Source organism: Sarcophilus harrisii, chromosome 1, assembly GCF_902635505.1.
Source record: "Sarcophilus harrisii chromosome 1, mSarHar1.11, whole genome shotgun sequence".
In the NCBI taxonomy this organism is placed as follows: domain Eukaryota; kingdom Metazoa; phylum Chordata; class Mammalia; order Dasyuromorphia; family Dasyuridae; genus Sarcophilus; species Sarcophilus harrisii.
In genome coordinates, this window is record NC_045426.1 from 592695445 (window position 1) to 592714229 (window position 18785).

Sequence of the window (18785 nt, forward strand, 5' to 3'; positions counted from 1 at the left end):
TTAGTAGGGTTGATTTTTTTGTTTCTAGAATTTTGAAAACATCAAGTTTTTCTATGCAAGACTAGAATCAACACTATCAAAAGACTTAAGAACTGCAGGTTGTATCCATTTTCATAAAATGAATACTTATAGGCATAAAATTAAAGATCCAAAATATCAAAGACAACTTTCTAAGATACAAAGCTGTACTATTTAATGTGCACCAATGTTTTTCTCTCCAAGAAGATCAATTACATATAATATAAAATAAATAAGTATATTTTAGCAGTTTTTAACTATATTAAAGTCTTTAAGTGTACAGTAAAACACTGTAACTACTATAAAGGTAACTAACACAATAACAGCAATATATGGTAAATTAATATTTATATACAAATATATTTTTAAATATATCAATTATAAATGTTTTTTGAATAAATGGTCTACTGAGCAGTTAGGAGAAGATTTCAATATTGAACAAAATAGTCTACTAAATCTTAAAGTTTATAACTATTTGCCGAGGCTTGAGCAGAGCCATTCACCTTGAATCTGTTAGTTTAATTAAAAAAGGACCATAGTTAGAATGGAAAAAAAAGACCATATACAATCAACAACAAATGGAAATCAAAGTATACATTTTTGCCCTTTTAAAACAAGCAATTTGCTTTGAGGAAAGGTTCTCAGCAGTGATATTCACTGCTTTTTTTTTTCTTTTTTTTCTCTTTGGTTGTATGATTATTCTTTTCTTTTTTTAAAAAATAAACCAAGCTTAAGAAAATGTATTTTTTATCTTGTGTACAATTTTATTTAATTATCTCTTTATGAAACAAAGACATTAACAAAAAATTAAAACACACCATCCCTAGAATTTTTATGGTCTTTCCTTTTTCTCCCCTACAAATCAAATATTAGTTTCCTCCTCTTTTTCTTCACCAACCTTGGTTTTTCCCTCGTTATCTCCAGCATTCCAAAAACAGAAAGAATGGAAATATGTGGTAATGAATTGCTAGAATGTAGATTAGATGATATAATTCAAAGTAAATTTAATTGCCTAACTACATAATAATGAAACAGTTTTCTCAATTCTAAAAGATCACAGTGCTAAATTACATTAAGCTTGTAATTTAAGGGAGATCATAAGAACATAGATTTAGAGTATGCAAGCCACTAAAGGGAATTAAGTTCAATTACCTGATTTTAAAGATGAAGAAACCAAGGCATGAAGGCTTTAATAATTTGTTCAAGGTCACAAAGCTAATCTATGAAGCAGCATTTGAACCTAGTTCTTACTAACAAATTCTAGGATCTTATCCTCTAGGCCTTAAAACTAAATTACATTTAGGAAAGTACATAATCTCTGATTAATGCTAAGCTTCAAAATTAGAAAAGATAACCTCTTAAAAACTAAGATTCCAGTTATATCGCATGGCAGCAAATCACACAATATCACAATCTCAAAAAAAAAAACACTAAAAATAACCCAAATTCAGCACATTATTAGGTTTGTATATAAGAGGCTCAATGAAAATCATCAGGCATGTAGAAAATTGGGTGGATCAGTTAGCTAGCTAGTAAGACCATGAAAATATGAAAATTCAAATATGCTTCACTAGGATGCTCAAGATATTAAAAGAATCAGAAAGTCATTCTGTGCACTGGGCAAATAGGGTAATTTATTGAAGTATAAAGATAAAAATCATACCATGAGGAAGTTTGATGGGCTGTGCTGAAGAAAGCATTTACACTAATGATATCAACAGCTATCAAAGTATCAGAGATGAAGGGACAGTCACAGATAAGCAGGTAATGCAATGGATAGAGGAGCAGATAGGGAGAGGAAGACCTGAATTCAAATGCAGTCTCAGATACTTACTTGCTATATGACCCAGGGTAATTTGTTTGACTTGTCTCAGTTTCTTCAACTATACAATGGGGATAATAATAGCACTACCTTATAGAACTGTTGTGAGGACTGACTAAGATATTATTTGTAAAGTATTTAGCATTGTGTCTGCTATCTAGTAGGTGCTTTATAAACACTCATTCTTTTCCCTAGTACAGACACTCTTTTTTCTCACTAAGAACATTAACATTTTTATTTAATAACATAAGTGTCTATATCAGGAAATTGACCTACCTGGCTATGATGAAATGTTATGTAGATTCCCCTTCTAAGATTTCAAACTGTATTTATACATCCTACAAAGAGGTATAAAAATCTTATCAGTTTAAATACTAACTATTACACTATTTATGAATAAAAACTATGACGTCCAGGGAAAAGAATACAAATAGAATATGGTCTTTCAAATGCATTGGGCATCTTAATAAGAAAATAGCAGTCTCTAATTCCTAGTCCTCATCAAGTAGACCTCTTCAGCTTTCAATAACTATTAATATTCTAGATCTAGTGCTTATGATATGCTATGTTAAGAGGGGAGGACAAACTAGATTTAAGCTTTGTACCTATTTATTTAGAAATAAAGAAATATAAAACTGCAGATTGTCAGATTGATAATACATGAAAGACAAACTCCAGCCTGTCTTTAAGAATTGACTAGATCTAAATTAAAAAGCACAAATTAACTGTAATTTCTAACACAGATTCTGATGCTTTTTAGTTATGTGGCCACAGACAAGTAGTCACTTAAGCTCTTTGAGCTTTCTTAGCTATAAAAAGGGAAAAGGTATTAATCTACTACTGCACTCATAGTATCTTATATAAAACCACATGAAAAATGTTTTGCAAACTTTAAAGCTTGACATATAAATACCAATTGTTAGAAGTATCATTACTGAATACTTGTATGCAAGATTTGTCAATAATATCAGCACTCATCTACTCACAAAAGGTTATATTCCAAAAAATACATTTGCAAACTTGTTTGAAACTGAAAATGAGTAAATCCACAGAAACAATGTTATACATGGCGGTTATGTTTTCATAATACACCACAAAAGCTATTTAAGTTATGAGCTGCATTAAGTTTAGTACTACACTAATAATATTAAGACGCCCAACCACAATGTTTCTAAAGGAAAACATATTCAGTGTTCCAATTTGGGAGGATGGGAATTTATCTTTCTTCTGATGTAATCCCAGCATACAAAATATTCATTCCCATCAGTGTTGGTTCCTATATCCTGAGATAAGAGTTTTATTTGGGTAAGGGGAGAATGAAAAAGCCTCCTGCCAATATAAAATTGGGACTTGAACTAAACACATTTGTTTTATTTTAAATATCCCTCTAGTCTACTGTTGCCACCAAGGTTCTGCAAACTAGTCTTTTTTTCTTAGCCCATTTTAAAAAAAAACTAATTTCTCCCTTAGCCTTTTATTCTTAAAATAGGGGAGAATGAAAATGCCCTTCCCTTATTATTTGTGAAAATAGTATCATGGCATCTGTTTCTTTTACAACCAAACTCCTTCAGAGTACAACTAGCTTGTTTTCTATTTTTTAAAAACCTCACTACTAAGCATAACACAAACACACAAGAAGCATTTAATAAATGCTCTATCTACCCAACTATTCGTACCTCTCTTTGCATCTATCTACTGAAGAGATTTATTAATATATAAAGATAGATAGATAGATATATGCTCTAGTGGTTCCTAATTATCTCTAGTATCAAACACAAACTTTTATGTTTGGCACTTATAGCCTCTTACAACTTGGCTCCAGCCTATTTTTCCAGATTGTTATACCCTAAACCCTTCACAAATTCGACAGTCCAGTCAAACTGGCTTTCTTGTTATTCTGCATCTACACTTGGAAATATCTAGCTTCTTTTAATGCTTAGCTCAAGCCCTACTTTCTATTTGAGGCTTTTTTTCTCATCTCATAAAATTCTCCCTCCCCCAAATTACCTTGTACATATTTTGTATATGCTTCTCTTCACTGTGAGGATGGGTAAGCACTAATATCCTCAAACATGTCAAGACAAGGAAATTCTCCAGAATCTTGGGTAGACCCCACTGTGGCAAAGTTATGTGCTGCTGCTGTTATGTTATGTCTAATTCCTCATGCCCCAATTTGGGTTTTTTTTGTTTTTTTTTTTTGACAAAGATACTGGAGTGGACACACCTCTCAGACTGGGTAAGATGACAGGAAAAGATAATGACGAATATTGGAGGGAATGTGGGAAAACTGGAACACTGATACATTGCTGGTGAACCTGTGAATGGATCCAACCATTCTGGAGAACAGTTTGGAACTATGCTCAAAAAGCTATCAAACTGTGCATACCTTTGACCCAGCAGTGTTACTACTGGGCTTATATCCCAAAGTGATCTTAAAGGAGGGAAAGAGACCTACATGTGCAAAAATGTTTGTGGCAGCCCTTTTTGCAGTAGCAAGAAACTGGAAACTGAACGGATGCCCATCAATTGGAGAATGGCTTTATAAATTATGGTATATGAATATTATGGAATATATTGTTCTGTAAGACACGACCAGCAGGATGATTTCAGAAGCCTTAAGAGACCTACATGAACTGATACAAAGTGAAATGAGCAGAATCAGGAGATCATTAAACATGGCAACAAGAATATTATAGAATGATCAATTCTGATGAATGTGTCTCTCTTCAACAATGAGATAATTCAAGCCAGTTCCAATTGTTCAGTGATAAAGAGAGCCATCTACACCCAAAGAGAGTAGCAAGTGTTTTTCCTCTTTTTTATTTTCAATGCTGAACACACAATGTCTAGCATATATTAAATACTTAATAAATGCTTATTTGTTATTAAAAAAAAAAGTTACTGGAGGGGTTTGCCATTTCCTTCTCCAACTCATTTTATGGATGAAGAAACTGAGATAAACAGGGTTAAATAATTTACCCAGGATCACAAAGCTAACAAGCGTCTGAGGCCAGATTTGAACTCACAAAAGTAAATGTCCAAGCCCAGGACTCCATTCCCTATAGCTGTCCCCAAATTTATATGGGGACATAGACAGATTGCACAGGATGAATAGGCATTAATGAGTGGTATCATTGCAAGGATCCAAAGCAACAGAATGTAGATCTTTTGGGATATCTACAAAGATCAAATATATGGAGACAGCATTGGCTAGGTCCACGGGCAAACACTAGGGGATTATTATTCCACTTTCTCCACATGGGTGCTTATGTGGTTAGTTCCAAATACGCTACCTGACATCCATGGCAGTTTTATTTTTTAATTTGTATATCCAGCACAATGCACTTAATACATGTTCATTTATAACTCTTCTCCACAAAATCTGTTAAGTTTTTTTAAAAACAGAAAGATTTCTAAATGATATTTAAACTATTTAGGAGTCAATATAAAGAAAACAAAACAGTATTATTTATTTGGATGACGTTTTGTATCATTATCTCTCATTACCTTACACGGAAAGAATAAATATTATTTGTCAAAGTTAATGTTTTTAAGTAATGTTAAACATATTTGGGAAGAATCAAGGATCATGAAAACAAGTACAAAAATTATTACATATTAGGCCTTGAGGTTTATAATGTTGTTTTAATAAAGATATGGATTTTGTCCCATGGCTGACTAGTGTCACTCATTTAGCCTATACAAAACAAAGAGAATCAAAATATAACAATTTTTAAAAAACATACCCCAATTAAATACAAGAGAGTCATCTGAGTCCTCTGTCATGAATGAAGAGAATAATTATCAAAGTACGTAGGACAAATTATGATCCTGAATATTGTACTAAGTGACACAAAAATTTCTACAGCAAATGCAAGGGCTAGACTGTTTTCACATCAAGAGTCATCACCAATAAAAGTGATCAGTGGCTTGATCTATTATTTGAAGTAAGCTATCTTATTTTCCTCATATCATATTCTCAATTCTCCTGTCTACAACTTTTCAACATCTCACCTGATTTTCCCTCTACTGAGTATCAATGGAAAGTAAAGTTTGACTTTTTCCCCCTCTAATTACTCCTTAAGGACTAAATATTTCCAAACTAAGATTACGCTTAGCTATAATGCCCATTTACCTTTTATTTGCCAAGCTATTTATGTGATAAGGTAATTAATACTATATGAAATGAATATTTTCTAATATTGATGAGCCATTAGGGAAAATATCCGTAAATGGAGAAACAAAATGGAAAAAAGAGATTCATATATATTGTCATCTATAAGATTAAAAAGAAGCAAACATCAATTTATCCTTTGTTCTCAGGAGGTTGTATGCAAATGAGTGAAGCTCCAAAACAATAACAAAAATGCCAACTGTGCCTCAGTAACCAATGCGTCATATACCACCACAGTTTTTTCAAGAGAGGCTGTCGAATAATGTCATATTAAAGGTTTCCATGTCATCTTCAAGACCTCCAGAACTCAGGGACTGAGTTTAAAACAAGTAGATAATGGAATACTTAAAATCTATGCCCAGAGAGAAGGAATAACTACCAGAATCAAGACTTCAACTTACCTAAGAGCCAGGTGACAAGTGATTGGAAGAAATGACATTCACATACCATGAGGTAGAACCCTTTAGAAATAAATCTATATGGTATCTCTTATCATAATAGTTAACCAATGACTCTGTACAGAAGAGCTTGCAAATCTCTACATTTTTAACTCTTGACCACATTCAAGACAGGAGAGAAGGTATACTAAGTACCCTACATGCAGCAGCCTTCTTGACAAAATGTCCTTATTCTTTTCTAGTTAATTTGTTATATGTAATGTTGCTTTAGGGATAACCTTTCAAATGCTGTATAAAAAGAAAGCAGTTTTAAAATTCTGTTTTTCTGTACATTGTCAAAAGGGTATGTCAAGAGAAGAAAGTTTTTTCAAAATATTATAATGAAATAGTTCTACCTCATAGGAAAATCAATTGAAAATCCTTGGATTATAAGGCTTCTTGAGGGTCTCTTTTTGTAGCCCCAGTGCCTAAAACAGTGCCAGAGACATAGCAGGCACTTAATTGTTCACTGAATGATTACTATATAAATGTATTTAATTTTTCTTTAATAAACTTTATTCTTACCAATGTGACTGATAAGTTCATAATTCTTCCAAGCTGATCAACGAAGTAGATATTATCTTGATTCCATGCATCACAATGAAGGTAATTAAACATGCCAAAGGCACGCATGTGGTCCAATGTATACTGATCATCTCTGAGCTTTACTTCTGCCACAGCTAGGAAAAAAAAAATTCTTTTGTAATTAGGCTCCTTTCAAGATCAAGAAATCACCAAATGAACATACCATTAACAGAACAGTCAACAAAGGCAGAGAAATTCTCAAAAGTATATTCAGATTAGTACTTGTAAAGTGTTCTATCATTTAACATTAGGGAGATATAAATTTTCAAAAATGACTGTGATGTGAAAACAAAAGAGAATTCTCAAACATTTCTTAAAAGATTAATTCATGAAGCTCCTATATTAAACCAAATCATGTGTACATTTTATACAATCACAGAATGTCAAAGCTGAAAGGGAACATTGGTGATCTTCAAACTCTTCATTTTATAAATGATAAAACTAAAAGAGAGGTAAAGTGACTGGTCCAAAATCACATCAGTGTGGTATAGTGGAAAGAAATGGTTTTGGAATTAGAAGACCTGGGTTTAAATTCTGACTCTAATATCTATTACATTTAATTGGGACAGCTAGTTGGTGCAGTGGATAGAGTACCAGCCCTGAAATAAGGAAGACCTCAGTTCAAATTTGATCTCACACTTAACACTTCCTGGCTGTGTGATCCTAGGCAAGTCACTTAACCCCAAGAAACAAACAAACAAAAAAAAATGCAGAAACTAAATTAAGGTCCATGAACTCTTTAGCTTTTATATTTTGATAAACATAACTGATTTCCCTTGTATTCCTAAGTATGCATTTTAAAGCACATATTTCCCCAAACTTCCCAAGGAGTATGTAACACAAAAAAGATTAAGAAGCCATGGACTAGCCGATTTAAGTCTTAATATCTGAATACTAGTTCTGGAATTTTGAGACCAAGTCTTCTGATACTAAGTCCATCTCTGTTCCAGATTCTTGACATCCAAAATTTCATAAGTCAAACAATTTGGTTTACGTGGGCTTCAGTAATTGATTTTAAGAACTTACATTCACCAGAGCAGAATTTATGAGACAGCATTTAGTTTATACATTATAATCTCTGGCAATTTCAATTTTCTTTTACTCCAAGTAAAAGGTTTAAACATGTTAATTCTTACCAAAAATACTAAAGTAATTTTCTTAAAATGCAGGTCTAATTATGTGCACCACCCACCCAATCAACAAACTCTCAATTATTCCCTATTATCTCCAAGATGAAATGCAAAATGCTTTTTGGCATTCAAAGTCCTTCATAAACTAGCTACTTCCTATCTTTCCAGTCTTTTTACACCTTACTTCCTGCCACATATTCTTTATGGCAGTAACACTGACCTCCTGGCTGTTCCACAAACAAAACATTCCATCTTTCAGCTCTGCATATTTCCTATTCCTGGAATGCTCCCTCTTCTTCCTTATTAAGTACCAGCTAAAATCTTATCTTCATAAGAAGGCTTTGCCAATTCCTCTTAATTCTCATGCCTCCCTCTATTAATTAGTTTCAATTTATCCTTAACTAGTTTGTATTTTATTTGCTTGTTGTGTCCTTTATTACATTATGGGATCACTGAAGACAGGGACTACAATTTGCCTCTTTTTGAATTCTAACCATTTATTAGTACAGTGCCTGGAACATAACAGGTGTTATAAGTATCAGAGTATCAGGACTTGCTGTTTAGTGGTCATCATTACTCCTACTAGGAGATTCCTACACTTGATATTCCCTCAGTCTACACGGTGGCTTTGACCATTAGTCCTTCATTCCACCTCAGCTCATTTTACACATAAATAATCAGAAGTCATAATTCTATACCCAAGAAGAAACGTGATAAATTCTTTATCACAGAATCACACAAAAAAAGTATCAAAATACAATAGTATTACACATAATTACAAAAGATCCTTATATAATAGATATCGAGGTAATTTTTCTTTTATTTATTCTACTAAATAGTATATATTTCACGTTTTCAACAAAAATAAATAAAAATCAAATTGCCATTTAAAGACATTAACAATAGTGCCAGGTCTCCCTCTCCTGACCACTGCTGTCACTACAAGTTGCTATATTATTAATGGGGCAGGAAAAAAACAAAGAAAACCTAATTTTAATTTTCTGGCTGCTGAGGGTTGATTATACTTAATTTCATTATTTAAATCTTAAATCTGTTTATCTTAGAAATTTTCACATATAACATAATTCATTATTTTGAAACTGACAGTGCATCCATTAATATCAGTATTGTGCATAGATCTGAATGGATTCGTGATTGAGCCAAACTTTTCCTTATTCAAGTGTCCAGATTCCCAGCATCCGGAAAGTATAATCAACTACTTAGACATATAGTGTCTAAAAAAGTCTTACTGTATCTTTAAACTATTAAAACCTAATACTATACTAAGATTTTTGGGACACCCTATATAGTGAAATTTGATAATCCTATTTTGTATAAATAATTTTAGTCAGTTCTGACTTGGCATACTATAAGTTGAAAAGAAATAATTTTAAATAGTCGGGGAAAAAGCAATCTTTTAGAATAGGGGGAAGAAAACTATTTAATCACATATATACACACACACACACCACAAACAACTCTGAGATACCACCTCACACCTCTCAAATTGGCTAAGATGACAGAAAAAGATAATGATAAATGTTGGAGGGGATGTGAGAAAATGAGGACATTAATTCATTATTAGTGGAGTTGTGAATTGATCCAACTATTCCTAAGAACAATCTGAAACAATGCCCAAAGGGCCATCAAACTGTGCATACCCTTTGACCCAGCAGTGCCAAATGGGTCTGTATCCCAAGGAATTCATAAAAGAGGGAAGAAGACCCACATGTGCAAAAATGTTTATAGCTGCTCTTTTTGTGGTAGCAAAGAACTGGAAAAGGAGTGGATGCCCATCAATTAGGGAATGGCTGAACAAGCTGTGGTATGTGAAGGTAATGGATTATTATTGTTCTATAGAAAATGATGGAAAAAGCTGATCAGAGAAAGGCCTGGAAAGATTTACATGAACAGATACTGAGAAAAACAAGCAGAACCAGGAATACACTGTACACAATAATAGCAAGAATTTGAGATGATCAACTATGAAAGATTTGGTTCTTCTCAGCGGATCAGTGTATCCAAAGCAATCCCAATAAACTTTTGACAGAAAATGACATCTGAATCCAGAAAAGAATCCAGAAAAAAGAAAAAGATTGAATGTAAATAATGCACACTTGCTATGTTAACTTCTTTTTTATGTTTTTCTCTCCAAAGGTTTTTCCTTGATTTTCTCTCCCAACATGATTCATAAAAAGCAATGTATATTAAAAGAAATAAATAATTAAAAAAAAAACCTTATATCATCACCAGTAAGTAGTCATCTAGCTTTTGCTTGCACCCTAGTGAATTCCACTGTACTTACCTCCCAAAACAATCCAATTCAACCTCGGATAGCTCTAATTATTAAGGAGTTTTTACTTGGCCCAAATTAATATTTATGTTTCATCAACTGCAACCAATTGCTCCTAGTTCTGCCCTCATAGCTAAAAAGTACAAGCCTAATGGTTCTTCAAAAATGTGAAGAACTGACACCTTCCCTTTTAGCCTAAGTCATCTCTTCTCCAGGTTGAAAATTCTCATTTCCATAAACTGATCCTCCAATAGCATGAACTCAAAGCCATTGTCCATCCAAATCATTTTTTCCCAGCTATTCTCAAGCTTATGAATGGCCTTCCTAAAGTGTCACTTAGGAGTTTTCCCATTATATGCTAATAAATTTAATTAAATGGAAAATACTTACAATAATATAAACTGCCTAGATTAACAGAAGAGGAAAAGAGGAATATCAAAATAAACTTATTTTAGAAAAAAGAAACTGGCAAGCCATAAATGAGCTTCCTAAGAAAAAAACATAAGAACCAAATGGATTTACAAGTGAGTTCTACCAAATATTTAAAGTTCAACTAATTATATTAAGTAAATTATATGAAATAATATGCAAAAAAGAGTCCTATTAAACTCCTTTTATAAAACAAAAATGGTGCTCATACCTAAACCAGGAAGAAGAAAAACAGAAAATTACAAACCAAATTCAATAATGAATGCAAATATTCTAAATAAAATACAAATTAAGAGAATGTAATAATATATCACCCACGATTAAACATTGTGACCAAATAGGATTTAAACCCAGAATACAGGGATGGTTTAAGAAAAATTATTAACATAATTGATTATATCAATAATAAAAGTAATAAAAATTCACATAATCATATCAGTCGAGGCAGAAAATCTTCAGACAAAATACAATGCTAATTGCTATTCAAAACACTTGAAAGCAAAGGCATAAATGGATTTTTCCTTAAGTTAACTTAAAATCATCAGCGATGAATAAGAAGTAGAGATAAGCGAAGAAGCCTTCCTAATAAGATCAGGAATGAAATAAGGATTATTTCACCAATATCACCAGCCTATTATCACCAATATTAATCAATATTGTATTGGAAATGCTAGAAATAGCTGAAAGAGGAGAAAAAAGAAATTGAAGAAATTAGAATGGGCAACAAGGGAAAAAAACCTTTCTTTTACAGATATGATATAATTGGAAAAGACTTAAGATTCAACAAAGGTTAGTTGAAAATAATTTTAGCAAAGTAACAGGATATAAAATAAACCCACAGAAATTCATTAGCCTTTCTACACATCACCAACAAAAACTTGTTGGAAGAGAGAGTAGGAAAGCCTCCATTTATTATAACTATAGATAGTATAAAATATATCCACCAAGACAAACCCAGGAACAACATGAATATAATTATAAAACATGTAATACAAATAAAGTCAGATTTAAATAACTGGAGACATATTGTTGATGGGTGGGCAGAACCAATATAATAAAAGTAATCATTCTACCTAAACTATTCTTTTTATTCAATGCCATCCCCCCAAATTTTTATTGCTAGAAAAAATAATTAACAAATTAATTTGGAAGAAAAAAGGTCAAGAATATCAAAAGAATTCATGCAAAAAGGTAAAGGAAAGAGATTTAGGATAGCAGGTCTTTAACTGTAATATAAGGCAATAATTATCTAAACTATTTGGTATTGGTTGTGAGATGGAAAAGTAAATCAGCTGAAAAGAGTAGACATTAAAATAGTATTTAAAAGAGTAGTAAAAAAAATTATTATAGTTAACTTTGTGTTTAACAAATGTAAAGATTTAAGCTTTGCCAAGAATTCATTATTTAGTTTAAAAAAACTTGCGAAAACTGGAAAGTAGTCTAGCAGAAAGTGGGTCTAGACCAATATCCTATACCTTTTAACAAGAAAAGGTCAAAATGGATATATGACCTAGACATAAAAAGAGATATCTTAAGTAAATTAGAAGAACATGACCTATGGATAGAATTTATGAACAAACAAGAGACAGAGAATGTTTTAAAATGTAAAATAGATAATTTTTTACTACATTAAAATTTAAATGTTTTGTACAAATCAAACCAAAGTGGCCAAGATTAGAAGGAAAGCAGAAAATTGTGGGGAGAGGGGAGAATTTGTAGAGGATTTCTTCAATTAAGGTCTCTTTTCTCAAATTTATTTGTCTGCTTGTTTATTTATCTACTTATTGATTGATTGATTGCTGAGGCAATTGGGGTTAAGCGACTTGCCCAGGGCCACAAAGCTAGGAAGTGTTAAGTGCCTGAAGCCACATTTGAACTCAGGTCCTCCTGACTTCAAGGCTGGTGCTCTATCCACTGGACCACCTAGCTGCCCCTTTTCTCAAATTTGTAAGTATATGAATCATTCTCCAACTGATAAAAGTCAAAGGATATGAACAGTATTTGGATGAAGAAATCAAAACAATATATAGTCACATAAAAAAAATGTTCTAAATCATCCTGAATAGGGAAATAAAATTCAAAATAATTTGAGATATAATTTCATATCTATCACATTGGATAAAATGAGACAGGGAAAACAACAAATGTTAGAGAGGATGTGGGAAAATTGGGATATTAACATGTTATTGGTGGAACTGTGATCTCTCTATTTTAGAGAATAATCTGGAATTATACCCAAAGAGTTAAAAAACTGTATATTATCTTTCACCCAGCAAAGCACTATTAAGTCTGTTTCCTGCGATGGTCAGAGAAAAAAAGAAATGAACATGTAAGTTTCATATATATATATAAAATGTCAAGGGATTTATGATTTTCATATTAATCAATATGATATGAGTAACGATTGTGTTAATTATCTAGATTTATTGGAGCTCCTTTTTTCCCCAAGGAAATCCTGGCCTGAAAGCTTCCAATATAGTGCAGCACAAAGTGTTGATTGATAGATCTATCCTGACATTCTAACAATTCCTTTACTTGTGTAACTGGAATAGGATCCAATAAGGTCTCTGTTTGTAGTTAGGAGCAAGGAGGAAAAAAAACAAAACAAGTTATTGTTGCTTCCCAGGACATGTGCAGGGGACTTGGGTGGTTAACCACACACCCAGGAGCAAGGAGCTTGGGCCCTGTTAGAAAAGATACCAAGAAGCTTAGGTTCTGTTACATGTTTCTATTCCTTGTTTTTTTTTTTTTTCCCCCAAAAACATTTGGCCAATGGATTAGAAATAACTATCTCCCAAATAAAAGTCTAACCAATGAACAAAGAGTAAACATCTCCCCAATTCCTACCTTTCCCTACAAAAAAACCTAGTCTGGAATACCCCCCTAGCAAATTAGTCCCGAAACTGCTTGATCTCTTCTTGCATAAATACAAGAAAAAAGCCTTTTCCTTTGAGAAATTAGTCCGGTACCTAGATAATTCTTACTTACTGAATCTACTCTCTCACCAACTGAACAAAAAATTGTATTTCTATTTTTGTCCCGTTAACTCTTGTTCTATACCCCACTGAACAATCAAAAGGCTCAATGACCCCTACAACAATCACAAGGTTAAACAATTCTAATGACAAAGCCATTCTCGAAGGACTCAAGAACACCTGTACGGTCCCAAAAATGCCTACATGTGTGGGCCTGCCAAGTGAACTGTTTAAGATCTAAGGATGAATGAGTAGGATTCTATCTTTTTGCAATTTGGAGGAATCTTAGCCCTACCCCTGACCCAGCAAGTCTAGCCCTCCTCAATTTGCACATCTGCCTTTAACTTCCTCACTTTGAAATTAATTAAACTGCTACCTGATTCTTGACTTTTCTGCTTCTGGCCTGCTTTGTTTGGCTCTGACCATTCACAGGTTAGAGACCATTCTACTCCAGACTACATTTAAAATTCTTTTGACAATGGCAACTCTTTGTGGTAGTAAATAGAATTTTGTTGACAAGAGCAACTCTCTTTGCTGTGGTAAACTGAGAGGATGCTCATCAATAGGGGAATGACTAAACAAGATACAGTACATGATTGTGATGGAATACAACTGTACTACAAGGGATGACATCATTTCAGAAAAAACATAGAAAAACTTGCAAGAAATAATGAAGAGTGAAATGAACAAAGAAAAGCTATGTACAGTAACACTAATATTGTTCAAAGAACAACTCTGAATGACTAATTTATTCTGAATATTATAATCAAATCAACTACAAAGGATCTTTGAAGGAAGATGCTAGCTAAACCTCCAGAGAAAGAACTGATAGACGTATACATAGAAAAGATTTGCATAGAGATATATAGGTACATAGAGATACATTTAGGCAAACACATTCACATATACTCAAATGTGTGTATGTGAAATGGTGACCATTTGAATGATTAGTGAATACTAGTGCAGGGTGGGGAGAAGAGACAGTTTGTAACTTAAAATGTAACAAAATAATTAAATTTAATTTTAAAAAACTAAAATTAAAGGGGGAAAAAATGATATCCAAAACGGAATACAATACTTCACATATGATCTATGCCAAGTAGAATGCTAAGACTACTGCCTCCCTAGATAAGGACATTATTTCCTGAGAATGTAGGATAAATGATTTGTTCAGTGAAAAACAATTCTTCCACTTTCCTTTATCCTTATTTGTTAGTTTTAACAAAGTTCCTAAATACTGGATTTTCCAAGGGCTCAGCCTGTGCTGGGATTACTGGATAAGACATTGAGAACTTCCTTAGATTTCCTTAGGATATAAAGGATGTACCACTCGAAGGGTTTTCATGTGAAAAGAGGATCAGATTTTTCATGTTGCACCTATAAAAATTAAATTAATGGATATAAGCTCTGTAGAAAGGGAGGAAGAGAATTAAAATGATCCAAATATTGGAGGGATTGCCCTACAAGATAGTGGGGTCCCCCTTCTTTGGGTCATCAAGCAGAATGGGGATGGCCACTTGTCTGGTCTATGTTAGAGATCATTCAGTTGTGGACTAAATTAGACTGACCGCTGAGGACTCTTCCAGTTCTGAAATACTAAAATTTCTTCACTGCATAAATCAGAAATCTGGAGTCAAGTCACTTGCCTAAACTCACCTAGTTAGTAATGAGTGGATACAAAAACAAAACAATTAATCAAATAAGACATTTTTCTACAGTATCACACTTTATGTAGTGTCTTCTTTAGTCATTCTTCTCTATTTAGTTTTTTCCCTCTCCATCAAGCAAGGACTCTTGACATGTACTTACTAACTACATCTCTGAATGGCTATGCATAATGTAAAAGTTAATTGTAGAGGACCACAAATAGTGGGGGAACTTTGAGTGAGGTATAAGATCCTTCGGCCCAGAGGAAACGTGCTAAAAATATCTGGTTTGGCTCTCCATTTTCCCTATGGAATTTCTCATCTCCCTCCCTGAGACATCAGGGATATCCCTGATGTCTCAGGGAGGGAGTGACCACACCATTTTCTACTTGAAGCAAGGACACTTACAGCAGGGTGCTTACTCAGTGTAATTGATGAGATAATGGTTCTCTAGTTCACATATACTTAGTGTGATATAATGATGTAATAACTCTAGCTGGCATATACTTAGTATGATGTAATGATGTAATCACTGTAGTTGGTATATACTTAGTGTGATGTAATGATGTAATCATACTGACTTATTTAAGGGCTGAGAGGACTGGAGACGAGAGCTCAATCTCAGACTCAGATTCAGACACAGAAGACCAAGAAAGAAACAGAGATCCTTCAGAGATCCTTCTGGTGGCTCTCCTGCCTTCATCACTCCTCCACCTAAGCCCAAAGCTCATCCAGAGATCCTCCAGAGAGCTAGTCCGGATGTTGCATTTTGGCGCCTGAATAAGGACCCCCAGAAGGACATTATAGTTAATGACTGTAAATGCTATGTATGAAATGAGAATATGTGGCATGAAGCACAGGATGTGCATCAGTTTTGTTGGGGCACCCTAATCAAGTAGAGATGACGATGTCATTGATTGCATGCAAACTTATTTAATTTTTAAATGATAAAAACACAAGGTGTGGCCATCAAATAATGATATTGGAGACTTGTTTACAGTCTGTGTCTATGTCTCACATTAGCTCTAGGTAGAATAGAGATTTCACATTGCATCAGAATTCAATTTCAAAAGCATTTTTTGTGAGATAGCAATAACATTGATTGTTATCCCAGTGTTAACCATTTCTATGTGGCACATCTGGATTTTTTAGAATAAGTTTCAGTAAGTTTATAGTCATCCTTCACAGGTGTGGCAGTGTGCACATATATATAACAGGCACAATGCCATGGTTTGCTAGATGTTATCAATTTTGTTACTAAACAGAAAACATCTACAAAATTTGCCTAAAATATGACACTTCATAATCTGATAGAAAAATCATGCTGGTAGTACTGATGGAACCTACAGCAAGAATAGCATGATGTAGAGGAATGAATATAGAGGATATGATTTCGGTTGATTACAGCTATGTCTCAAATGACTAAAGTGTTTCATCATCAGTAAAATGAGGGTAAATTATGAAAAATTGTGAGAAAATTATATATATATATAAATCTAAGTTATTATCTTTATACTTCATAATTAGGTCCATTACTACTATAATCTTCTTATACTTATTTCTCTCTACATGATTTTGGGATCTAGTGAAACTGGCACAGCAAACTACAACTCCCCACTCAACCATTTATATTAACTGATCCTTCCTCAATGTCTGGAACTTCTCTCTCCTCATTCCTGATTTCCTTCAAGTCTAATCTTCTGTAGAGTGCCTTTCTCCCATTTCCCTTAATGTTACAGTTTTCCTTTGAGATTATTGCTGATTATATTTTGTTCGTATATTTGGGTATTGACCCCCAATTAGATGTGAGCTTCTTTAGAAGGACTTTTTTTTTTTTTTTTTTTTTTTTGGCTTTTTTTGTCTCTCCAGTGCTTGGCCTAGTATAGAAGCTTAATAACATGTCTGATAACTGATAATATTACTGGAAAAATGTCTAGAAGCAAGTGCTTCAATGTCCTGTTAACAACATGGGTGTTTCTTAGTAATTTCAAATGAAAAAACTCAGGAAAACAATTGACCTTCGTGATAAGGAATGGAAGTATATATAACAGTATTTGAGAGGCATGAGTGTGTAAGAAAAATCGGCAGAATTAGCAACAATGGGTTAGAAGATGCAAGGAAGTAGTTTTGAAATCACCTAAAAAGAAAAAGTTGGGCTGCCTCCTTTTCAAGCAATTAGGAGATGACTACATTGGGGCACAGAGAAATGAAGGGGATGGCGGAAGGTCACAAGAAATTCAAGGCTTTCAGTAAGCGGTGAGGTTTAAAGGGCATTGGGAATTTCCAAACTATCTCATCAAGGCAGACTTACTGATAAACTACCCACGTAGATCAGCAGTCCTTTATAGTCCAGTGAGCTGCTTACCTGAAACATGGTTTTGCCATCTCTAAGACCATGTCTAATTCTTGAACAATCCTGCCCCTGAATTAGACGCTAAAAAGGAAAAAACTGCCACTACCCACTAAGAGCTTAGGCCTTTAATAAAATCTATGCAAAGTGCAGCAAAGAGTACTAAAAAAGATAATTCAAGAGCATGTTACCAAGCAAGGAGAGCAGGAAAGAGGTGCTCGTGTGGAAGAAACCCTTGAGCTGTCCCTGACCGGAAGGACTCTAAGGGGAATTAGTGAGACCATCGCGTGTGCAAGTGCAAAAGCACAGAGAAGGGAAACTGAATGTCGAGGGCGAATATAGCTGGAGTAGCCGGTCTGTAATACAACAAAGACTTCTTATAGAAGCTCATTAATGGTGGGTTTCCTCGGCGGGGTCTTGGGGCTCACTTGTGGGACTGGGATGTAAAGGCCAAACGCAGACTCGCACAGGGAAGAAATGCCCTCAACAGAGGCCGGCGTCCGGGGAAACCCGGAGGTAACTCTAAGCCACGCGCCCCGGCACCTGCCCGACGTCCGAGGGCAGGAGCCACACCGTGGGAGCGCAGCCCCGAGGCCCGCACGTTTCCTCCCAGCTCGCATTTCCGGGAAGGGCGGGCGGGCGGGCGGCCAAGGCTGCAGCCGCGAGGAGGCTGCGCCTGAGGAACGCGAGACGGCAGCGAGGGAGGAGGGTTCGGGGTCCTAACCCTCTCACCTGAGTCCAGCTCCAGCTGGTAACAGGGCAGAGGCTCCAGGGAGAGTTTGTAGCCCTCGAAGCGCGGGTCCAGCAGAGGCCGCTTCACGCGCAAAGAGCAATTCGCCGCTACTTCCATCACTCCACGTCAGATGGAGCGCGGCTCTCAACTTTAAAAGTGCAGTTAAAAGGTCCGCGTCTCTTTCTTGCTTTAG

The 18785-nt window shown here is 34.4% G+C and overlaps 1 protein-coding gene across 2 annotated transcripts in view; it reads right to left on the bottom strand.

Annotated features, from left to right (window-relative positions):
• Positions 1–18753, bottom strand: part of NUDCD1 (NudC domain containing 1) — an 88632-nt gene extending 69879 nt beyond the window's left edge. For both annotated transcript variants that reach the window (XM_031947122.1, XM_031947121.1), the window contains exons 1-2: positions 18592–18753; positions 6977–7131 (exon numbers count right to left, since the gene is read on the bottom strand). In XM_031947122.1, coding sequence (XP_031802982.1) covers positions 6977–7131; positions 18592–18709 — 273 coding nt within the window. In that variant the 5' untranslated portion in view covers positions 18710–18753. The remainder of the gene's footprint in view (positions 1–6976; positions 7132–18591) is intronic.
• Positions 18754–18785: the final 32 nt, after the last annotated feature.